Source organism: Kogia breviceps, chromosome 5, assembly GCF_026419965.1.
Source record: "Kogia breviceps isolate mKogBre1 chromosome 5, mKogBre1 haplotype 1, whole genome shotgun sequence".
Taxonomy (NCBI): Eukaryota; Metazoa; Chordata; class Mammalia; order Artiodactyla; family Physeteridae; genus Kogia; species Kogia breviceps.
Genome location: NC_081314.1, coordinates 59,457,879 through 59,483,853, shown reverse-complemented (window position 1 = coordinate 59,483,853; position 25,975 = coordinate 59,457,879). Strand labels below are relative to the sequence as shown.

General features: G+C 38.2%; 1 protein-coding gene across 1 annotated transcript in view; it reads right to left on the bottom strand.

The window, feature by feature from the left end:
• NAALADL2 (N-acetylated alpha-linked acidic dipeptidase like 2) overlaps positions 1-25,975 on the bottom strand; it is a 1,506,494-nt gene that overhangs the window by 50,385 nt on the left and 1,430,134 nt on the right. The window contains exon 15 of the mRNA XM_059063915.2: positions 20,890-21,088. Coding sequence (XP_058919898.2) covers positions 20,890-21,088 — 199 coding nt within the window. The remainder of the gene's footprint in view (positions 1-20,889; positions 21,089-25,975) is intronic.

Sequence of the window (25,975 nt, the reverse complement as noted above, 5' to 3'; positions counted from 1 at the left end):
CTATTATTGTGTTACTGTCGATTTATCCTTGTATCGCTGCTTGGAGAATCTCAATATATAAGGTAAATACTATGTTGGGTGCATATATATTAACAATTTTTATATCTTTTTCTTAGATTGATACCTTGATCATCATGTAGTGTCCTGCTTTGTGCTTGTAACAGTCCTTATGTTAAAGCCTGTTTTTTCTGATATGAGCATTGCTATTCCAGCTTTCTTTTTGTTACCACTTGCATGGAATATGTTTTTCCATCCCCTCACTTTCAGTCTGTATGTGTCCCTAGGTCTGAAGTGGGTCTCTTGTAGACAGCATATATACGAGTCTTGTTTTTGCATCCATTCAGCTAGTCTAGTCTTGGTTGGAGCATTTAATCCATTTACTTTTAAGGTAATTATCGATATGTATGTTCTTACTGCCATTTTGTTAATTGTTTTGGATAGGCTTTTATAAGTGTTTTTTTCTTCCCTTCCTCTTTTTTTTTTTTCTCATGTGATTTGATGACTACCTTTAGTGTTGTGTTTGGATTCCTTTTTCTTTTGTGTGTATGTATCTATTGTAGATTTTTGGCTTACAGTTACCATGAGGTTTTGATACAGAAGTCTATATATAAACAAGATTGTTTTTAGTTGCTCGTCTTTTAATTTTAAATGTATTTCCAGTGTCCTGAATTTGTGGTCTCCTCTTTGTACAACTGCTTGTTTTGATATCATATTTGTGTGCAGATGATTTCCTACCTTACAGTATACTGTATGTTTGCCTTTACTAGTGAGCTTTTCCATTTATAATTTTCTTGGTTCTAGTTGTGGCCTTTTCTTTTCTCCCTAGAGAAATTCTTTTATCATTTGTTGCAAAGCTGGTCTGTTAGTGCTGAATTCTCTTAGCTTTTGCTTGTCTGTAAAGATTTTGATTTCTCCTTCAAAACTGAATGAAAGCCTTGCTCAGCAGAGTATTCTTTCTTGCAGCTTCTTCCCTTTCAACACTTTAAATATATCGTGCCACTCCCTGCTGGCCTGCAGAGTTTCTGCTGAGAATATTATAGGAATTCCCTTGTATGTTATTTGTTGCTTTTCCCTTGTTGCTTTTAAGATTTTTCCTTTGTCTTTTGTCAGTTTGATTACTATGTATCTAGGCATGTTCTTCCTTGGGTTTATCCTGCCTGGGACTCCATGCGCTTCCTGGACTTCAGTAACTGTTTCCTTTCCCATGTTGGGGAAGTTTTTAGCTATTGTATCTTCAAATATTTTCTCAGATCTTTTCTCTCTCTCTCCTCCTTCTGGAACCCCTATACTGAGAATGTTGGTGCATTTAATGCCCCCACCTCTGAGGAGACACTCTGATACTAGCAAGTAGGTCTGGTCCAGGCTCTTATGAGGTCACTGCTTTTTGCCTTGGGTCCTGGTGTGCAGAAGACCCTGTATGCACCCTCCAAGAGTGGAGTTTCTGTTTCTCCCAGTCCTGTGGAATTCATGCAATCAAACCCCACTGGCCTTCATAGCCAGATTCTCTGGGAGCTCCTCCTCCCATTGCCAGACCCCAGGCTGGGGAGCCTGACATGGGACTCAGAACTTTCAATCCTGTGGGAGAACTCTGTGGTATAATTATTTTCCAGTTTGTGGGGTAACCCACCTGGTAGGTATGGGATTTTATTTTATCGTGATTAAGCCCCTCCTACCATCTCGTGTGCCTTCTTCTTTCTTTGTCTTTGGATGTAGGATATCTTTTTTGGTAGGTTCCACCTGTTTTTGTTTTTTGATTGTTTTTCAGCAATTAGTTGTGATTTTCATGTTTTCATAAGAAGAGGGGAGCTCATGTCTTTCTATTCTTCCATCTTATCTCTGTCCATGGTAGAGGTATTCTAAATCACTCAAGGAGCTGAGAAAAATCCCCTGAGGGCTGTGGCAGGGGAAGAGGAAGAGTAACCATCAGGAAACCCTTCCAGGATCTTCTCTATCACAAAGGCCTATTCTCCAGAGGAAAGATTTTGTCAAAGAGCAATACTGCAATATTATCCCAGCTTGGGGAGGGGAATTTCACCCCCTCTCCAGCCTTCCTGTTTCACCACATGATCAGCAATTCCACTCCTAAGTCTTAACCCAAGAAAAAATCTAAAAGCAAATTGTATGGCAAAAGAGGAAAGGCAATTCAATGAGAAAGAATAGCCTTTTTGACAAATGGTGCCAGCACAAGACATCCACATGCAAAAATAATGAATCTAGACAGTGACCTTATACCTTTCACAAAAAATAACAGGAAATGGATCAGTGAACTAAATGTAAAACACCAAACTATAAAACACCTAGAAGACAACATAGGAGAAAAATCTAGGTGACCTTGGGTTTGATGGATTTTTAGATACAACACCAAAAGCACAATCCATGAAAAAAAAAATTGATAAGTTGGATTTAATTAAATTAAAACTTCTGCTCTACAACAGGCATGCTTAAGAAAATATTTGCAATATTCATATCTGATAAAGGATTGGTATCCAAAATATAAAAAGAGCTCTTAAAACTCAATAATAAGAAAACAATTCAATTTAAAAGATAGGGAAAAGATCTGAACAAACACCTCACCAAAGAAGATATACAGATAAAAAGTAAGTACATAAAGTGATGTTCAACATCATATGTCGTTAGAGAGAGAATTGTAAATTAAAAAATGATATAACAATACTGACAAGAGCAAATGCTGACAAGGATGTGGAGCAACCAAAAACCTTATTTATTGCTAGTGGGATTGCAAAATGGTATAGCCATTTTGGGAGTTTGGCAGTTTCTTTCAAAACTGTACATAGGCTTATCATATGATCCAGCAGTTGTGCTCCTTGGTATTTATCCAAATGAATTGAAAATGTACATCCACAGAAGAAACTGCCCACAAATCTATGTAAAAACTTTGTTCATAATTGTGAAAATTTGAAAGCAACTATAATGTCTTTCAATAGGTGAATGGATAAACAAACTGGTACATCTGTGCAATGGAATGTTGTTCAGTGATAAAAAGAAATTAATATGGAGGAAACAATTTCATATTGCTAAGTGATGAGGCCCATATGAAAAGGTTATATGCTGTATGATTCAAACTGTATGACATTCTAGAAAAGGCAAAACTGTGGACATAGTAAAAAGGCCAGAGGCTCAGGGAGGAGAGAGGGAAAGATGGATAAGTGGAGCACAGATTTTTTTAGGGCAGTAATACTGAAATGGTGGATACATGCTATTATACACTTGTCAAAAATCCATAGAATGTAAAAAACAAAAAGTAAACCCTAGCATAAACTGTGGACTCTTTAGTTAATAATGCATCAATATTGGCTCGTCAACTATAACAAACATACTAAGCTAATGTAAGATGTTAATAATAGGGGAACTATGTGTTGGGAGATGAGGGGACTGTGTGTGTGTACGTGTGTGTGAAGGGTTATATGGGAACTCTGTGCTTTCTACTCAATTTTTCTCTAAATCTAAAATATTTTTTACAAATTTATATTTTAGTGGAGAATGCGTAGGTCACTGGGTCATACTGCTTACTCTTCCTTTGCATAATAACAACTATAGGGAGTTAAAACGAAGCCAACAACAAAACACAAATGCCACAAGATCTCATCTGCAGATATGCCAGTCCCTTTGAAGCAGTAGAGTAGTACATATTAGAATCATAGTAAAGGAAGGAGGGACAGAGAAAATTCAGAATACTTAAGGAAATATTGATACATAAGCCCCTCCCTACTCAGGGGCAACGATTTAGATTTTACACTGCTGAATTTTGATAGTAGTAATATTTTTGCAGTGTTTTGTAGTTTTCAACACACTTTCACTTTCACTATCACAAATAGTCCCTGATCATATATATCATTGCATCTGCTCTCTCCTGCCTACTAAGCTCAGTACATCTGGAACCCTTTGCAGCTTTTCATTACACCATTGCAGTCTATCATTGTGCTCTTTCTTGGTCCCCTCCCTCAGGATTAGAAGAATCTCCCTTGACTGTAGAGGTTGTGAAGCTTAGTGCAGTGGATATGCATTGAATCCAATTTTTAGAGCTAGAAGGGACTTTAGATAGAAATTTTTATCAACAGATTATCATACAATTACATGGAAAACCAGAGATACTGAGTGCCTTAACCAACTGGCTGGAGAAATGGGCAGAGAGGAGACTCTTTCCACTACTGAACCATGCTTCATTTGCCTAGCTCCATGCGAACCCTAAAAAAAACAAACCCAAAATAAGATTCGAACCTCTTGTTTGCTAAATTCTTCAATTCTTCCTTAATACCATCTCCCAAATTTGCTCTTTGCTCTTCATTCCTGACTCCAATGTGCCAAATCATGTTCTCTGCATTCCATGCCATTTTTACACCTGTAGTCTCCCTGACTTCCCAACTCCAGGGCACCATATCTGGAGCACCAGGTAAATCTAACACAAATTTCTTCATGGCTTCTTTTGTGTAAAAAATAACGAAATTCCAAACCTTTCAACAGAGCACTCATGGGACTCTGTAACTTGATTCCTTCCTACCTCTCCATAATCATTAACTAAATAACCATTCAAACAACTCCACTTCCTGTGCTTCACTCCTCAGCACACCACACACAACCTCTACTTTTTGTCTCTCTTCACACTATCCTCCCCTGGTAATGCTCCCTGCCTTAGTCAGTTTGGGCTGCTACAACGCAATGCGATAGACTGAGTGACTGACTTATAAAGAACACAAATTTATTTCTCACAGTTCTAGAGGGTGGGGAGTCCAAGATCAAGGTGCAGGCAGATTGTGTGTCTGGTGAAGGCTTGCTTCATGATCTATAGATGGCTCTGTCCTCACATGGCAGTAAGGATGAGGGAGCTCTCAGGGGTCTCTTTTATAAGAGTGCTAATCCCATTAATGAGGGTTCTGCCCTCATGACCTAATTATCTCCCAAAGGTTCCACCTCCAAATATCATCACTAGATCTCAAAATACGAATTTTGGGAGGATACAAACATTCAGTCTATATAGCACTCCCTAATTTACTGGGCATCCTACCATTTCCTCAAGCCCAGATAAATTTCTCCCTTTTCCTATAAATTCTTTTTTTTTTTTTTTTTTTGTGTGGTATGCGGGCCTCACTGTTGTGGCCTCTCCCGTTGTGGAGCACAGGCTCCGGACGCTCAGGCTCAGCGGCCATGGCTCACGGGCCCAGCCGCTCCGCGGCATGTGGGATCTTCCCAGACCGGGGCACGAACCCGTGTCCCCTGCATCGGCAGGCGGATTCTCAACAACTGCGCCACCAGGGAAGCCCTCCTATAAATTCTTTTTTGAATGCCACAAGGTAATAATTTCTCTCTTCACTAAATCCCAATAGCACTTCTTACCTGTAGCATTCATTGGGCACCTTGCATAAGTGTTCTGGAAATTTATTTGAATTATGATTTATATATTTTACCTCTTGAGTTAGGCTAAATTCCTTGAAGGTAGGGATCTTATCTTATATTGCCAGTTTCCATCAGTATGCTGGCACAGAGCAGTGTTCAATGAGGATTTATTTATGAGAATGAGAGACAGTTTTAGATGTAATATCATAGGACTTGAAGTCTTTGAATTTTCTGATGCCAAATAATGGGGAAAATTCTTTCACATATTCCAAAAATAAGATATTTCAGTGTTTAGTGACACTTTTTGTTTTAAGACAGTATCCTCTGAGACATGATCCAAATTCCAAATGCAATATTTAGCTTTATACAGTGAACTTCTGTCAACAACTTTCTTAAAAAGAAAATCACATTTGATTTCCTTCTTGTGTATTTGATGAGAATTGTCATGACACCATTGGTTTGAAGAGTGAGATTCTTACATGGATAACATCTTTAAAGGTTCCTTAACATAAAAAAAAAAAAAAAAAAAAAAAAAAAAAAAGAACACTTCATCAAATGTTCTTTTGTACAATGTAATTAACAATTTTGTCTTTTCTCCAAATAGTTGTCATAATAAATAATCAATTTTTCCATCTTCCTAAAGTCTATATCATCCTGTCATACTCATCTTTTTACCTTTGAACATTTCCGCTCCCATAAAGGAAGAGCTTCCAAGAATTGAGAGTAGAAAGTCCACTGCAATTTTGAAATTTTTGTGTCAATAATAATTAGAAATGTGAATTCTCTACCAAGAAAAAAAATAAAGATGATTTGTTATATATTTTAGAAATAAAGTAAAAATTCATGACAACCTTGGAATAAAGTTAGATAAATCAGAATGAAGTATTTAATCTATCTGCACTGTTGGCACATATGTGAAAATAGAGCCAAGGAGAAGAATGCAAACAAACATGTATTTTTTCAATAATTAGAGTAATAGTTTAAAATAATGCCAAAATATTGAACCATAAGCTTTCAACTACAAAGTTTGTTATATGAGTTAGAACATTATCATAATCAACATTTTGGGCCTTGCACACTAGAATACAAGGTATGCTGTAATCATATTATTAACAGGAGAAAATATCACTTGCTTAATCATTGTTAACTCAGAGGAAAACAAATATTTCCTTTTCTACCCCAAATGCCTGATAAAGTAAATCATTGAAGGGATAATAAAGTTTACTATACACATAAATCAGATCACAGAGAGGTCCCCTGTATTTAATGCAAGAGCCAAAAAGGACAAAGGGAGAAAGTTTTATATATTTCATAATATATAAAACTATGTCCTTAATATAGGATACTAATATCAATTTTTTATAAACTAAAAGTGAAGGAAATATAACTTACATAATATATTATAAAAGATATAATTTATCTACTTTGATAGACTTTTTAGTAATGCTGGATTTAATAATGTGGTTTAATTTTTCTCTTTAGCAGTCATTACACCTACCATACACTATATTTTACTAAATTACCTTGTTCATTCCATTTCTCCATACCCCCAGCTGGAATATAACCTCATCAGGGCAGATGTGTTTAACTTGAGGTGACTCCTTTCTCTGGTGCTTACAAGAGTACCTGGGGCTTACAAAGTGCCTTAAAAGTGTCTGCTGTGATAAATTAATGTTTTCCAAAGTCTTATGATACAGAGTCATAATGTTAAAAAGATGATATAAAATAAAGATTTTAAATGTGAATTTGAGATTAAAATCATGAAGGAAAAGCCTCAAATATCAGAAGTCAGAAAAGGTTTTTTATTACAAAAGGGTCTCATTTCATCATGTCATTTTATAGATGCAGAAATTAAAGTGTAGAGAGATCAAGTGATTTGTCAGATCACAGAATTTTGGTACTAAAAGGCATCTTAAACCTCATGTAGCCCAAATATTCAGGTGTTTAGGGCTACTTAGCCTGTTTTAATACCTACAGCGGTAATGAGTTTACCACTCTATAAAAGCATCATACTGGTTTTTTTGTATGTTTGTTTTTAGTAGGTCTTTATTGGAGTATAATTGCTTCACAATACTGTGTTAGTTTCTGTTGCACAACAAAGTGAATCAGCCATATGCATGCATATATCCCTATATCTCCTCCCTCTTGAGCCTCCCTCCCATCTTCCCTATCCCACCCCTGTAGGTCATCACAAAGCACCAAGCTGATTTCCCTGTGCTATGCTACTGCTTCCCACCAGCCAACTATTTTACATTCCATAGTGTATATATGTTGATGTTACTTTCACTTCACCCCAGCTTCACCCACCCCCATGTCCTCAAGTCCATTGTCTATGTCTACCTCTTTATTCCTGCCCTGCAACTAGGTTCATCCGTACCACTTTTTTTTTTTAAGAACACAACTTGTTAGAAATTTTTCTCATAAGCAATTAAGATTTGTATTCCTATGTTTCAATTCTTTAGTCTTAGTTGTAGCTTTGGTCATACACAATATGTGTAGCCCAGGGTGTTATTTTTTTTTTTTTTTTTTTGTGTGTGTGTGTGTGTGTGTGTATATATATGTATATATATATATATTATACATATAACTGATGTGGTTCAAAAGTACTTTTATGAAGAGAGTTCTGGGCCAAATACTTTTCTTACCTTACTCTTTCTCCAACACCTCTTTGTCTCCCAACTTTTCCCATTATAAACCCTGAACTAGACATATATATATAAATAATATATATGTTCCTAGTGTGTGTATACATACATATATCCTATATATATATATACACACACACACACGTGTTTTTATTGAATATTATACACATACATTATATGTGCATCTGTTACACAGAGGTGTATGTTTTTATCTTTTGTGCTTTATACAAAAATCAAATAAAACATTTAAAACAGGTGATCCAAACAAGATGGCAGACTGGAAGGATGTGAGCTCACCTCTTCTCAAGGAAACACCAAAATCACCACTAACTGGTGAACAACCATTGAAAAAAACCACTGGAACCTACCAAAAAAGATACTGAACATCCAAATACAAAGAAGTCACAAGATGGTAGGAGGCATTCAATCACAATAAAATCAAATCCCATACCCCCCAGGTGGGTGACCCACAAACTGGAAATAAATATATCAAAGACGTTCTACCACAGGAGTGAAAGTTCTGAGCCCCGTGTCAGGCTTCTCAGCCTGGGGGTCTGACAATGGGAGGAGGAACCTCCAGAGAATCTGGATTTGAAGGCCAGCAGGGTTTGATTGCAAGAACTCCATAGGACTGAGAGAAACAGAAACTCCACTCTTGGAGGATGCATGCAGGGTCCTGTGCATACCCAGATCCAGGAATAAAAAACAGTCCAGATCCAGGAATAAAAAACAGTGACTACATAAGAGCCTGGGTCAGACCAACCTGCTATTATTAGAGGGTCTCCTGTGGATATGGGGGGCAGCTGTGGTTTACTGCGGGGACAAGGACAGTGGCAGCGGTAGTTCTGGGTAGTACACATTGGCGTGAGCCCTTTTGGAAGTCTCCATTTTCTCACCAAGACTTGGTCCCACACAACAGCCTATAAGCTCCAGTGCTAGGACACCTCAGGCCAAACAACCAACAGGGCAGGAAAACAGCCCCACTCATCAGCAGACAGGCTGCTTAAAGTCTTCCTGAGCAAACAAACAGCTGCCTGCTAAACATGCCCCTGGCCACGAGGGAAAAGAACCAGCTACAACCACCAGTGAGCAGGAACCACTCCCTCCAAGCAGGAAGCCTGCACAAGCCTCTTAGACAGCCTCATCCACCAGAGGGCACACAGCAGAAGCAACAACTACAACCTGGCAGCCTGTGGAACAGAAACCACAATCACACAGAAAGTTAGACAAAATGAGATGGCAGAGAAATATGTCCCAGATAAAGCAACAAGACAAAACCCCAGAAGAACAATGAAGTGAAGTGGAGATAGGCAATCTACCCAAAAAGAATTCAGTGTAATGATAGTAAAGAGGGAAGGGGTTCTGGAGCTGCCGAAGAGGCGGGAGAACTTTTCTTCCCTTCTTGCTTCCTGGGGCGCGAGGAGAGGGGATTGTGGGCACTGCTTGAAGGAGCTCCAGGGGCAGGTGCAGAGCTGCCGAAGAGACAGGAGACTTTTTCTTACCTTTTTGTTTCCTGGTGCGTGGGGAGGAGGGGTTGAGTGTGCCACTTAAAGGAGCTCCAGAGATGGTCGTGGAGCTGCTGAAGAGGCAAGAGACTTTTTCTTCCCTCTTTGTTTCCTGGTGCGAGAGGAGAGGGGATTGAGCACGCCATGTGGAGGAGCTACAGAGATGGGCATGAGCTGCGGCTTTGGGCGCAGACACCAGAGACAGGCATGGGATGCTGGGGCTGCTGCTGCTGCTGCCAGGAGGCCTGTGTGTAAGCATGGGTCGCTCTCTGCACCTCCCCTCCTGGGGGACTGTGCAGCCCACCGCTGCCAGGGTCCCATGATCTGGGGACAGCTTCCCTGGGGGAACACACAGCATGCCTCAGGCTGGTGCAACGTCATGCTGGCCTCTGCCGCCACAGGCTCACACCGCATACGTACCCCTCCCTCCCCCCAGCCTGAGTGAGCCAGAGCCCCCAAATCAGCTGCTCCTTTAACCCCATCCTATCTGAGCAATGAACAGCCGCCCTCGGGCGACCTACACACAGAGGCGGGGCCAAGTCCAAAGCTGAACCCCAGGAGTAGTGTGAACAAAGAGGAGAGGGGGAGGTCTCTCCCAGAAGCCTCAGAAGCAGTGGATTAAAGCTCCACAATCAACTTGAAGTGCCCTGCACCTGTGGAATACCTGAATAGACAACAAATCATCCCAAGTTGAGGAGGTGGACTTTGGGAACAAGATATATTATTTTTTTCCCCTTTTTCTCTTTTTGTGAGTGTGTATGTGTGTGCTTCTGTGTGAGATTTTGTCTGTATAGCTTTGCTTTCACCATTTGTCCTAGAGTTCTGACGTACCACTTTTAGTTTGTTTGTTTGTTTTTTGTTTTTTAAAATTTTTCTTGTTAATAATTACTTTTTATTTTAATAACTTTATTTTATCCTACTTTAATTTATCTTCTTTCTTCCTTTGTTCCTTCATTTCTTCCTTCCTTCCTTCCTTCCTTTCTTTCTTTCCTTTCTATTTTTTCTCACTTTTGTTCTGAGCCATGTGGATTAGAGGTGCTTGGTGCTCCAGCCAGGCATCAGGGCTGTGCCTCTGAGGTGGGAGAACCAACTTCAGGACACTGGTCCACAAGACACCTCCCGGCTCCACATAGTATCAAACAGCAAAAATCTCCCAGAGATCTCCATCTCAACACCAAGACCCATCTTCACTCAATGACCAGCAAGCTACACTGCGGAACACCCTATGCCCAACAACTAGCAAGACAGGTCTACAGCCCCATCCATTAGCAGAGAGGCTGTCTAAAATCATAATAAGGCTACAGACACCCAAAAACAAACCACCAGACGTGGACTTCCCCACCAGAAAGACAAGATCCAGCCTCATCCACCAGAACACAGGCACTAGTCCCCCCAACCAGGAAACCTACTCAACCCACTGAACCAACCTTAACCACTGGAGACAGACACCAAAAACAAGGGGAACTATGAAACCGCAGGCTGCAAAAAGTAGGCCCCAAATACAGTAAGCAAAATGAAAAGACAGAAAAACACACAGCAGATGAAGGCACAAGGTAAAAACCCACCAGACCTAACAAATGAAGAGGAAATAGGCAGTCTACCTGAAAAAGAATTCATAATAATGATAGTAAAGATGATCCAAAATCCTGGAAACAGAATAGACAAAATGCAAGAAACATATAAGAAGGACCTAGAAGAACTAAAGAGGAAGCAAGCAACAATGAGCAACACAATAAATGAAATTAAAAATACTCTAGGGCTTCCCTGGTGGCGCAGTGGTTGAGAGTCCGCCTGCCGATGCGGGGGACACGGGTTCGTGCCCCGGTCCGGGAGGATCCCACATGCCGTGGAGCGGCTGGGCCCGTGAGCCATGGCCGCTGAGCCTGTGCATCCGGAGCCTGTGCTCCGCAACGGGAGAGGCCACAACAGTGAGAGGCCCGCGTACCACAAAAAAAAAAAAAAAAAAAAAAAATACTCTAGATGGGATCAATAACAGAATAACTGAGGCAGAAGAACGAATAAGTGACCTAGAAGATAAAATAGTGGAAACAACTACTGCAGAGAAGAATAAAGGAAAAAGAATGGAAAGAACTGAGGACAGTCTCAGAGACCTTAGGGACAATATTAAATGCACCAATATTCGAATTATAGGGGTCCCAGAAGAAGAAGAGAAAAAGAAAGGGACTGAGAAAATATTTGAAGAGATTATAGTTGAAAACTTCCCTAATATGGGAAAAGAAATAGTGAATCAAGTCTAGGAAGTACAGAGAGTCCCATACGGGATAAATCCAAGGAGTAACATGGCAAGACACATGTTAATCAAACTATCAAAAATTAAATACAAAGAAAACATATTAAAAGCAGCAAGGGAAAAACAACAAATAACACACAAGGGAATCCCCATAAGGTTAACAGCTGATCTTTCAGCAGAAACTCTGCAAGCCAGAAGGGAGTGGCAGGACATATTTAAAGTGATGAAGAAGAAAAACCTACAACCAATATTATTCTATGCAGCAAGGGTCTCATTCAGATTTGAAGGAGAAATTAAAACCTTTAGAGACAAGCAATAGCTGAGAGAGTTCAGCACCACCAAACCAGCATTACAACAAATGCTAAAGGAACTTCTCTAGGCAAGAAACACAAGAGAAGAAAAAAACCTTCAAGAACAACATGAAACAATTAAGTAAATGGTAATAGGAACATACATATGGATAATTACCTTAAATGTAAATGGATTAAATGCTGCCACCAAAAGACACAGACTGGCTGTATGGATACAAAAACATGACCCATATATATGCTGTCTACAAGAGACCCACTTCAGACCTAGGGACACATACAGACTGAAAGTGAGGGGATAGAAAAAGATATTCCATACAAATGGAAATCAGAAGAAAGCTGGAGTAGCAATTCTCATATCAGACAAAATAGACTTGGTATGGTACTGGCACACAGACAGAAATACAGATCAATGGAACAGGATAGATAGCCCAGAGATAAACCTACAGACATCCAGTCATCTTATTTTGATAAAGGGGGCAAGAATATACAATGGAGAAAAGACAGCCTCTTCAACAAGTAATGCTGGGAAAACTGGATAGCTACATGTAAAAGAATGAAATTAGAACACCTCCTAACACCATACACTAAAATAAACTCAAAATGGGTTAAAGACCTAAATGTAAGGCCAGACACTATCAAACTCTTAGAGAAAAACACAGGCAGAACACTCTGACATAAATTTTACTGTGATTTACTGACATAAATCACAGGAAGATCCTTTTTGACCCATCTCCTAGAGAAATGGAAATAAAAACAAAAATAAACAAATGGGACCTAATGAAACTTAAAAGCTTTTGCACAGCAAAGGATACCATAAAGAAGACCAAAAGACAACCCTCAGAGTGGGAGAAAATAGTTGCAAATGAAGCAACTGAGAAAGGATTAATCTCCGAAATTTATTAGCAACTCATGCAGCTCAATAACAAAAAAAAACGCAATCCAAAAATGGGCAGAAGACGTAAATAGACATTTCTCCTAAGAAGATATACAGATTGCCAACAAACACAGGAAAGAATGCTCAGCCTCATTAATTATTAGAGAAATGCAAATCAAAACTACAATGAGATATATCATCTCACACCGGTCAGAATGGCCATCATCAAAAAGTCTAGAAACAATAAATGCTGGAGAGGGTGTGGAGAAAAGGGAATCCTATTGCACTGCTGGTGGGAATGTAAGTTGATACAGCCACTATGGAGAACAGTATGGAGGTCCCTTAAAAAACTACAAGTAGAACTACCATACGACCCAGCAATTTCACTACTGGGCATATACTCTGAGAAAACCATAATTCAAAAAGAGTCATGTACCAAAATGTTGATTGCAGCTCTACAATAGCCAGGACATGGAAGTAACCTAAGTGTCCATCAACAGATGAATGGGTACAGAAGATGTGGCACATATTTACAATGGAATGTTACTCAGCCACAAAAAGAAATGAAACTGAGTTATTTGTAGTGAGGTGGATGGACCTGGAGTCTATCATACAGACCGAAGTAAGTCAGAAGGAGAAAAACAAATACCATATGCTAACACATATATATGGAATCTAAGAAAAAAAATGTCATGAAGAGACTAGGGGTAGGATGGAAATAAAACACAGACCTACTAGAGCATGGACTTGAGGATATGGGGAGGGGGAAGGGTAAGCTGTGACGAAGTGAGACAGTGGCATGGACATATATACACTACCAAATGTAGGGTGGATAGCTAGTGGGAATCAGCCATATGGCACAGGGAGATCAGCTAGGTGGTTTGTGACCACCTAGAGGGGTGGGGTAGGGAGTGTGGGAGGGAGGGAGACGCAAGAGGAAAGAGATATAGGAACATATGTATATGTATAACTGATGCACTTTGTTGTAAAGCAGAAACTAACACACCATTGTAAAGCAATTATAGTCCAATAAAGATGTTAAAAAAAAAAAGAAAAGATGATCCAAGATCTAAAAACATGAATGGAGGCACTGATCAAGAAGATACAAGAAATGTTAAACAAAGACCAAAAGGAATAAACAACAAGCAAACAGAGATGAGCAATACAATAAACGAAATGAAAAATACACTGGAAGGACTCAATAGCAGAATAACTGAGGTAGAAGAATGGATAAGTGAGCTGGAAGACAGAATGGTAGAAATCACTGCCTCAGAACAGAATAAAGAAAAAAGAATGAAAGGAAATGAAGACCTCCTAAAAGACCTCTGGGATGATATTAAATGCAAGACCATTCTTATTATAGAGGTCCCAGAAGGAGAAGAGAGAGAGAAAGGAACTGAGAAAATACTTGAAGAGGTAATAGTTAAAGACTTCCCTAACATGGGAAAGAAAACAATCACCCAAGTCCAGGAAGCACAGGGAGTCCCAGGCAGGATAAACCCAAGGAAGAACACACCAATCCATCTAGTAATCAAACTGACAAAATTTAAATACAAAGAAAAAATATTAAAAGCAACAAGGGAAAACAACAAATAACATACAAGTGAATTCCCATAAGATTATCAGCAGATTTCTCAGGAGAAACTCCACAGGCAAGCAGGGAGTGGCATGATATATTTAAAGTAATGAAAGGGAAGAAGCTACAACCAGGAATACTCTACCCAGCAAGGCACTCATTCAGTTTTGACAGCAAAATCAAAAGATTAACAGATAAGCAAGAGCTAAGAGAATTCAGCACTGACAGATCAGCTTTGCAACAAATGCTAAAGGAATTTCTGTAGGCAAAAAAGAAAAGGCCATAGCTAGAAACACAAAATTACAAATGGAAAAGCTCACCAGTAAAGACAAAAATACAGTAAAGGTAGAAAATCATCTACACACATAAATATCAAAACAAGCAATTGTGTGAAGAGGAGAGCACAAATGCAGGACATTGAAAATGCATTTGAAATTAAATGAACAGGAACTTAAAGCAATCCTGCTTATATATAGACTTCTATATCAAAAACCTTCTGGTAACTGCAAACCAAAAATCTACAATAGATATACACACACAAAAGAAATCCAAACACAACACTAGTTAGGCATCAAATCACAAGAGAAGACAACAAAAAACACCTACAAAATCATATCCAAAACAATTAACAAAATGGCATGAGAACATACAGATCAATATATAAACATAAACAGATCAAATGCCCCAACCCAAAGACATAGACTAGCTGAATGGATACAAAAATAAAACCCATATATATATGCTGTCTATTAGAGACCCACTTGAGATCTAGGGACACATACAGACTTAAAGTGAGGGGATGTAAAAAGTTATTTAGTGAAAATAGAAATCAAAAGAGAGCTGGAATAGCAATGCTCATATCAGAAAAAACAGGCTTTAAAATAAACTGTTACAAGACACAAAGAAGGACACTAGGACACTACATAACGATCAAGGGATCAATCCAAGAAAAAGATAACAATTGTGAATATATATGCACACAACATTAGAGCACATCAATATGTAAGGAGAACACTAAGAGCCATAAAAGGAGAAATTGACAGTAACACAATAATGGACTTTAATACCCCACTTTCATCAGTGGACAGATTATCCAGACAGAAAATCAATAAGGAAACACAGGCATTGAATGACACATTATACCAATTGGAGTTAATTGATATTTATAGAGCATTCCATCCAAAAGCAGCAGAATACACATTCTTCTCAATTGCACATAGAACATTCTCCAGGACTGATCAAGAGCTGGCCCACAAAGCAAGCCTGAGTAAATTTAAGAAAATTGAATCATATGAAACATCTTTTCCAACCACAAAACTATGAGATTAGAAAGCAACTACCAGAAAATAACTGTAAAAACCACAAACATGTGGAGGCTAAACAATATGCTATTAAACAACCAGTGGATCACTGAAGAAATCAAAGAGGAAATCAAAAAGTACCTAGAGACAAATGAAAATGAAAGCATGATGATCCAAAACCTAAGGGTCGCAGAAAAAGCAGTTCTAAGAGGGAAGTTTATAGCAATACAGTCTTATCTCAGGAAATAAGAAAAATCTCAAATAAACCACCAAACTAACTTTACACCTAAAGCAACTAGAAAAGAAGAACAAACAAAACCCAAAGTTAGTAGAAGGAAAGAAATCATAAAGATCAGAGCAGAAATAAATGCAGTAGTTACAAAGAAAACCATAGAAAAGATCAATGAAACTAAAAGCTGGTACTTTGAAGAGATAAACAAAATCAATAAACCTTTAGCCAGACTCATCAAGAAAAAAAGGGAGAGGATTCAAATCAATAAAATTAGAAATGAACAAGAAGTTACAACAGACAGCATAGAAATACAAAGGCTCTCATGGAGAGACTACCATAAGCAACTCTATCCCAATAAAATGGACAACCTGGAAGAAATGGACAAATTCCTAGAAAGGTACAATCTCCCAAGGCTGACCCAGGAAGAAATAGAATATATGAACAGACCAATCACAAGTAATGAAATTGAAACTGCAATGAAAAAACTCTCAGCAAACAAAAGTCCAGGACCAGATGGCTTCACGGGCAAATTTTATCACACATTCAGAGAAGAGTTAATTAACATCTATCTCTCTGAAACTGTTCAAAAAAATCAAAGTGGAAGGAACACTCCCAAACTCATTCTATGAGGCCACCATCACCCTGATATCAAAACCAAAGATATCACAAAAGAGACAATTTACAGGCTCATATCACTGATGAACATAGATACAAAAATCCACAACAAAATACTAGCAAACCAAATCCAACAATACATTAAAAGGATCACACACCATTATCAAGTGGGATTTATCCTAGGGATGCAAGCCTTTTGCAATATCTGCAAATCAATCAGTGTGATACACCACATCAAAAAATGGAAGAATAAAAACAATATGATCATCTCAGTAAATGCAGAAAATGCTTTTGACAAAATTGAACACCCATTTATCATAAAAACTCTCCAGAAGGTGGGCATCAAGGGAACCTACCTCGACATAATAAAGGCCATGTATGACAAACCTACAGCCAACATCGTAGTAAATATTGAAAAGTTGAAAGCATTTCCTCTAAGATCAGAAACAAGACACGGATGCCCACTCTTGCAACTTTTATTCAATATAGTTTTGGAAGTCCTAGCCACAGCAGTCAGAGAAGAGAAAGAAATAAAGGAAATCCAAACTGGGAAAGAAGAAGTAAAACTGTCACTTTTTGCAGCTGACATGATATTATACAGAGACAATCCTAAAGATGCTACCAGAAAACTGCTAGAACTCATCAGTGAATTTGATAAAGTTGCTGGAGGCAAAATAAATACACAGAAATCTCTTGCATTCCTATACACTAAGAACAAAAGATCAGAAGGAGAAATTAAAGAAACAATCCCCTTTACCATCACATCCAAAAGAATAAAATACCTAGGAATAAACCTACCTGAAGAGGCCAAATACCTATACTCCAAAAACTAGAAAACACTAATGAAGGAAATCAAAGGTGACACAAACAGATGGAAAGATATGCTATGTTCTTGGACTGGAAGAATCAATATTGTCAAAATGACTATACTACCCAAGGCAATCTACAGATTCAATGCAATCCCTATCAAATTACCAATGACATTTTTCACAGAACTAGAACAAGAAAATCTTAAAATTTGTATAGAGACACAAATGATCCTGAACAGTCAAAGCAATCTTAAGAAAAATGGAGCAAGAGTAATCATGCTCCCTGTCTTCAGACTATACTACAAAGCTACAGTCATCAAAATAGTATGGTACTGGCACCAAAACAGAAATATAATTAATGGAATAGGATTGAAATCCCAGAAGTAAACCCAGGATCTATGGTCAATCAATCTATGACAAATGAGGCAAGACTATACAATGAAGAAACAACAATTTCTTTAATAAATGTTGCTTGGAGAACTGGACAGCTAAATGTAAAAACAAAAATCAATGAAATTAGAACATTCTTTAACACCATACACAAAAATAAATTCAAAATGGTTTAAAGACCTAAATATAAGACTGTATGCTGTAAAACTCTTAGAGGAAAACATAGAACACTCTTTGACATAAATCACAGCAGTATCTTTTTTCTATCTGTCTTCCAGAGTAATGGAAACAAAAACAAAAACAAACAAATGGGACCTATTTAAACTCAAAAGTTTTTGCACAGCAAGGGAAACCATAAATAAAACAAAAGACAACCCACAGAAAGGGAGAAAATATTTGCAGACAATGCAACTGATAAGGGATTAATCTCCAAAATTTACAAACAGCTCATGCAGCTCAATATCAAAAAAACAAAGAAGCCATTAAACAAATGGGTAGAACACCCAAATAGACATTTCTGCAATGAAGACATTCAGGTGGGCAAGAGGCACGTGAAAAGATGCTCAACATCACTAATTATTTGAGAAATGCAAATCAAAACAACAATGATATATCACCTCACTTCAGTCAGAATGGCCATCATCAAAAAGTCTACAAACAATAAATGCTGGAGTGGGTGTGGAGAAAAGGGAACCCTCCTGCACTGTTGGTGGAAATGTAATTTGGTACAGCCACTATAGAGAACAGTATGGAGGTTCCTTAAGAAACTAAAAACAGAACCAGCCTACAATCCAACAATCCAACTGCTGAGTATATATCTGAAGAAAACTATGGTTTGAAAGGATACATGTACCCCATGTTCATTGCATCACTGTTTACAATAGCCAAGAAATGGAAGCAACTTAAATGTGCATCAACAGAGGAATGGATAAAGAAGATGTGGTACATATATACAATGGAATATTACTCATCCATTAAAGAGAATGAAATAATAACATTTGGAGCAACATGGATGGACCTAGAAATTATCATACTAAGTGAAATATGACAGAGAAAGACAAATATCATATGATATCACTTATATGCAGAATCTAAAAAAAGATACAAATTACTTATTTACAAAACAAACAGACTTAGAGAACAAACTTATGGTTGCTTGGGTGAAGGGTCAGGGGGAGGGATAGATGGTTGTTTTGGATTGATATGTACACACTGCTACATTTAAAATAGATAACCAACAAGGACATAATGTAGAGCACAGGGAATGCTGCTCAATACTCTGTAATAACCTAAATTGGTAAAGAACTTAAAAAAGAATAGATACATGTATACGTTTAACTGAATCACTTTGCTGTACACCTGAAACTAACACAGCATTGTTAATCAACTATACTCCAACATAAAATAAAAATTTTTTAAAAAGAAACCGAAAAAACATTTTTAGTAAACTGAGAGACAGGACATTCTCTGAAGTCTGCTTTATTATTTTGGCCAGTCATTTAGCCTTTCTGATAACAGTTTCTCCATCTATAAGATGTAGACACTAAGAGTACCTTATCCATTGGCTGTTTTACCAGGATTAAATTAATTAATATGTGGAGAGTCTTTAACATAGTGTCTGAGACATATTTAGTGGTCAATAAATGTTACTTATTAAAAAAAACAAAAACATTTAAAACATGTTATCTTTTAAACTCCATTTTCCCTCTTTGTTTAATTTCTACTATTTCCGGAATCTCAAAAACAAGTACATATTTGTATCATCCTCTAAGAGCCTAAATTGAATCCCTGTTCTATGTGAAAATTGTTTTATTAAAATATCTGTTAAAATTGTTAAAATGTTTCCAGAAATCACTCTATTGTGACCCTCTAACCAAATATGTCTAATCCCCTGGCTGTTTCAAGATTCCTGTAGGGCTTCCCTGGTGGCGCAGTGGTTGAGAATCCGCCTGCCGATGCAGGAGACACGGGTTCGTGCCCTGGTCCGGGAGGATCCCACGTGCCGCGGAGCAACTGAGCCCGTGAGCCATGGCCGCTGGGCCTGCACGTCCGGAGCCTGTGCTCCGCAACGGGAGAGGCCACAACAGTGAGAGGCCCGCATACCGCAAAAAAAAAAAAAAAAAAAAAAAGATTCCTGTAAATTCCACTCTCCTCTGAATATTAAACATACTTAACTCCCTCTTAAAATGTAGTTTCTAGAATTAAACACAATGCTCTAGAAGTGGACTTACTAGTACAGAATAATATAGACTTATCTCCTGATTCATTCAAGAAAGTGTATTTCTCGCAGTACAACCTATAAATCCATTTGGTTTTTCAGTAGCTATGACACATTTGATTCATATTGACTTTAATTGTAAAAAAAATCTTAGTCATTTTGTATATGATACTGCTAAACCATTATTATATAGATATAAATTATATCTACAGATAATATCAATATTTACAGGTATAAAGAAAAATAAAGTTTTCTTTATTCTCTATTTATGCAGTTGAACTTTGCTTTGGGGGAGGAGAATTCTCCTCAAATTGTAGATATAGGACTTCCCTGGTGCCACAGTGGTTAAGAATTCACCTGCCAATGCAGGGGACACGGGTTCAAGGCCTGGTCTGGGAAGATCCCACATGCCGTGGAGCAACTAAGCCTGTGCACCACAGCTACTGAGCCTGTGCTCTAGAGCCCGCGAGCCACAACTACTGAGCCCACATGCCACAACTACTGAAGCCTGCACACCTAGAGCCCATACTCCGCAACAAGAGAGGCCAAAACAAGGAGAAGCCTGCACAACACAATGAAGAGTAGCCCCCACTCGCCACAACTAGGGAAAGCCTGTGTGCAGTGACAAAGACCCAACACAGCCAAAAGTAAATAAAATAAAATAAATTTGTTTTAAAAAAATTGTAGATATAATAACTTCTTCACATTAAAAAAATAGTGTTATGTTCACAGAAGGTACATATTCTGAACATTAAGCACAAATATTCCACTGAGAGGCATAAAAATACAAATTTTGAGCACACATCCTACCTGTAAAACCCCGGGGGTGCGTGCTGCACCAGGAAGCTCTTCTCCATATCTTGGAGAACCTCATTCAGCATCCGCACACGGATGGGAGCTCTTTCCTTGGGGTCATTAGCAGGACGCATCTCATCTGATTGAAAGAGTTCAGCGCTCTCCCGCAGGCTTGAGGCCAGGGATAGCAGTTGAGGCATGTTGGGTTGATCACCTGGTAAAGATAAATGGGCCAATCTCAGAAGAGAGAATCTCAGGGGCACAAAGTAAACATTTTATAATCATGAGGTCAAAAGGAAGATTCACCATCAATTCTACTTTTATAATCCTTCCACCAAAAATATTCTGGCTAAATATATTCTACTAAAAGCATTAAATTTATTTACTACTACTACTAATTGCTGCTAATAATAATAATACCAGTAAATAGGAACTGATTGTTGAGAGACTTCAATGTTCCCGGCACTGTCAAGCCCTTCACATAATTATCTTATTTAATATTCACCCAACCCTGCATTGGCATGTCCATTTCATAGAAGCTAAGAATTAATTAAGGTAAGCAAACTGCCACAGATCATCAAGCAAGTAAATTACAGGTAAGAATTAGAAGCCTTATCTTTCTGACTCAAAAATTCATGCTCTTAATGGTGTATCCTGTATTTCAAGAAAAAAAAATTGTAAAATGAATTGTTATCTTCCCTTCTGAGAACATGAGATATGTTACCCTATATTGTTATGTGTCTACTGGGCTTTTTGTACTTTGCTAGAGTGTTCCTGTAATTTGAAGTTGAAATATACCTTTGATTTGAAAATACACTAAAAACTATCCTATGTAAAGTTTATATTGTTTTGTTTTCCTTTGAGATGATTTTTGTTTTTTTTTTCTTTTGTTTATGTAACTTACTGGAAGTCATTCTGATATGAATGGTGGTAGCAAAAGGATCACAGGATGTTCCTTTGACTAAGGGAAAGCCTGCATTTTATAGTAATTACAGCCACCAGATCCTGGAGCCAGATGACTTGAGTTCAAATCCCTGCTCTACCACTTAGTAGCTGTGTGATGTTGGGCAAGTTACTGAGCCTTAGTGTCCATATCTGTGAAATGAACATAATAATAGCACCTGCTTTATAAATATGTTAATGAGAGTTAAATGATTAATATTTGTAAAGTACTACCCTACAGTTAGGCAGTTCCTAGCTGGTGTTTAAACTTAATACCTTGTTTAAAAAGCATTCTTTTATCATATCACAAGGGGGCCTTGCATCATCATCATCTTCTTCCAGATAGCTGCACCATTAGATGCAGTCTTTGGATGAGGCTACAGTCAGTGGTGTCATTCTCAGACTAGGTACAACTGACTCCAACAAGGTCAGCACTGCACTAGGGAGGATTACTTTAAGTCAAGGTAATGAGATGTACATGGACCTGGTAAATCTCAGCTGGAAATCTTGAAAGCATGGCAATGAGATAAACAGGTGGAGGATTGAAAAGAGGCCTTATGGGACCTTCACTTAGGAAAGTCTCAGCAAAAGGGAAACGTCACAAAGGAACTCTTTCTTTAAATGAAGTCTAATAAGGGTAAGGGTCACCAACTCCCAAAACACCCGGTCTTTGTGAAAATGCAGATTCCCAGACATGCTGAATTTCTCTAGGGTCCCGGAATCACAATTTCAACATGTTACTCAGATTATTCCTTACATCTTAAAGTTTAAGTAGCACTGTAGACAGGTTATATGCTAAGAAAATGAAAAGTAGTTTAGAATTATAACTATGGTATAAAATATGTCTGTCACAGAATTACTAACCTTTCATATAGTGATCTTTATTTTCTCTCACCTTCATTTGATGGGGATGATTTTATATGTCAGTTTCATTATAGCCCAGCATAGTTCTGACACTCAATAATTGTTTACTGTTTACTGAATAAACAAAGTAGATTTAATAACATATTTTTAGAAAAAATACAATAAAAAATGAAAATTATGTAAAGAAATAAATAGTTTTTATGAGGGCTGCAAAGAGAGAGCCTTCTTTGTAGTGCTGTGTTCACTGAAATTAACAAAATGAATAAAATCAATTGTAGGAGTTCAAAGGGTTTTGGTATTTTGATGTTGTCATTAGTAATCTTGTTTGATTTCACAACAAAACTTGAGGATGCAAGAGCGATATTTCTGCTCATTGAGAAAATCTAGCCTCTTAAATGATAATAATAATGACATTTTATGAAAATATGATTTATCTTATTATGGTTAACCAAATTTAATATATGGAAAACTTATAGAAAATATCTCTTTGCACAAGGAAAGAATAAGATGGATAAGGCAAATTTGGATGACACTAGAATTGAAAGAATGAACAACAGAAAAAGCAAAGTTCGACATCCTTAAGAGTCTTCCATTTAAAAAAGAAAAATCTCTTCAGATCTAACATACACTACAGAATTGAAGACATTACCACTAAATCAAGTGAGACAAATTGTACCATTTACCTTATTTAGCTTTAAATGAATTTATCTTTCATGGTGGTGTGGGTGGAGTAAATTGACAGCTTTAGGAACTGGCTGGTTCCAGAAAGGATACTGATAGTGGAAACCTGCCACCACAGCATACCCTATGCATTACTTCAAGGATATGAGGTTACAGATTGAAAAGTAGCTTTACTTCCAATGTTCACACAGTCATTTTGATATATAACTGATGTTCTAAAGATTCCTAATAACCATTTCCATGACCCAAATGATTGTCCCTTTGTGACCCTTAGGATAACTACTAGAATGTCAGCTCTGTGAGGGAAGAGATTTTTGTCTGTTTCATTCACCACCATTTCCCCAGCACATAAAACTATGCCAGGCAAGTCATTTACTGAATGAATGTGTGAATTATGTACTGTGATCATAGCATCATAGAATCTGCAATATTTTTAGCCTTATCTCTCCTTTCCTTGACTGAAAAGAACCCCATAAGATCAGAAAATATGTTTTCTCTCTTTTTTATCTCCGTATCCTAGCACAATACCTGATATACAGTAGTCACTTACTAAATATCTTATCGAGTATATGTTGAATTATAAGATAATGTCTTATTTGAGATACATTATTATATTAAATTACCCTAAAAATTCACTCAGGGAGATGTTTAGTGCATGATGAGTATCAACAAATGTTATTTCCTTTACTTTCTTGCTAAATATCAATACTAGTTGCAGTCAAAAGGAAAAAAAAAATTTAAAAGAAGGTATTTTAGGATAATGATAGGTGATATTAAACTAAACTGAATTAAAATATGTCCTACCAATAACACCCCCCCAAACTAAGAATATGTAAAACATCATTTAAGGTACAGTGAATGTCAGAAAACAGAGAACTAATTGAGGCTCTTAACAGTTCACTTTTAATGAATAATAAGTCCATTTGACCAAAGAACATCAACTGGGAGATAGAGATTTCTCTCAAATAGGGTAAATACAATTATCTTGAAGTTATACATAGTACATGGAGTCTAAAGACCAAGGAGTTGTTATCCAAAACCATAAGAGCCTGGTTTACTTAATCATTATCAATGTGGGCTTGAACAGAGTACTTAATACTGATGTTTTGTAGCTTCCTTGGGGAAAATGGTCATTTTACTTTCTAAGCATTTAAATCATTATGTAAACACAAGTTACCATTATCAGAGCACATAAACTAAACACAAATTAGTACCAACTCATTTGCTAAAGGCATGCACAAAATACTGTAACGGCTTTACTAACGATTTTATTCTCAGAGACATTATTTCTTATCACTTCCCCAAATCATGGCCCCCCACAACTGTATCACACTTCTCCCCATATACACTTTAATAAAGATTCCCAATTTTATTTTGCAGTGCCTGTGAATCTGGAGGCAGTTTTTCTTTTTGTGCGCTGGCTTCTCAAACCTCTGAAGAACAAGGAAAGGGGTAATATAAAGGGTAAAAGAACTAAGGAGCGAACAAGATGATGGAATAGTAGGATGTGAAGCTCACCTTCTCCCACAAATATATCAAAAATACATCTACATGTGGAACAATTCTAACAGAATATCTACAGAATGCTGACAGAAGACCTCAGACTGCTGAAAGATCAAGAAAATTTCCATGTAACTGGGTAGAAAAAAAAGAAACAAAAAGAAAGTGAGAAAGGAATTGGGTCAGTACTTGAGCTCCTGGGAGGGAGGTGTGAAAGAGGAAAGGTTTCTGCACCAGGGGAAACCTTCTCACTGGCAGGGAGATCAGCCGGGACAGAAGGTGAGCTTTAGAACCTCAGAGGAGAGTGTAGCAGCTGGTTTGTGGTAGCCAGAGCAGAGGGAGAACTGCACAGGTGGTCATTGCTGCCACCCTGCACTCCCCAGCCTGATGCATGTCCACCAGTGCTGGTGGGGGCTGGGTGCTGGAACTTGGGCTTCAGGGATCAGAACTGGGGAGAAGACTGGGGTTGGTTGTGTGGAGACAGACTAAGGGGGCTGGAATCTAGTGCAACTGTGCCTGGGGGTGTACTCGGAGGAAGCCTGGACCACTTAGAGACCAGTCGTCATTGTTTGGGGGGTGCATGAGGGGAGGAGCTGGGCACAGATTGTAGCCTTTTTTGCTTTGCACATGCTCGCAGAGGGCAGGATACTGCCTGCATGTGCTCCAGGGGCTGTTGTGAGATGCCACTGCCACTTGCCCAAACACCAGGGGTGGTTGTGGGCCCCTGCACCTCCCCCTTAGACCCCAGGAATATTCATGAGCCACTGCTGCCAACCTTGCAGACAGACACCAGGAGTGGTTGCAAGCTGCCTCCACTACCATTGTGTGCTCCAGGGGCATGCCTGAACCACCACCACTGAGAACCTCAAGACCAGGCACCAGTCACCACATCTGCACACCTCTATCAAGGGGATAGTAACCAGTACATGCTGAGGAAAAAGGTAACAGGTATCCATACTAAAAACAGCCTTTGCACCAAATATACTAAACCCACACAAGCTACACAGGTATGCCCCCACATGTAAATAGCCCTTCAAGACCATAGTAGATAATTGTTTCTCCTAAACTCACAGAGTAAGAGAAATACAAGTAAAATGAAGAAACAGAGGAACCA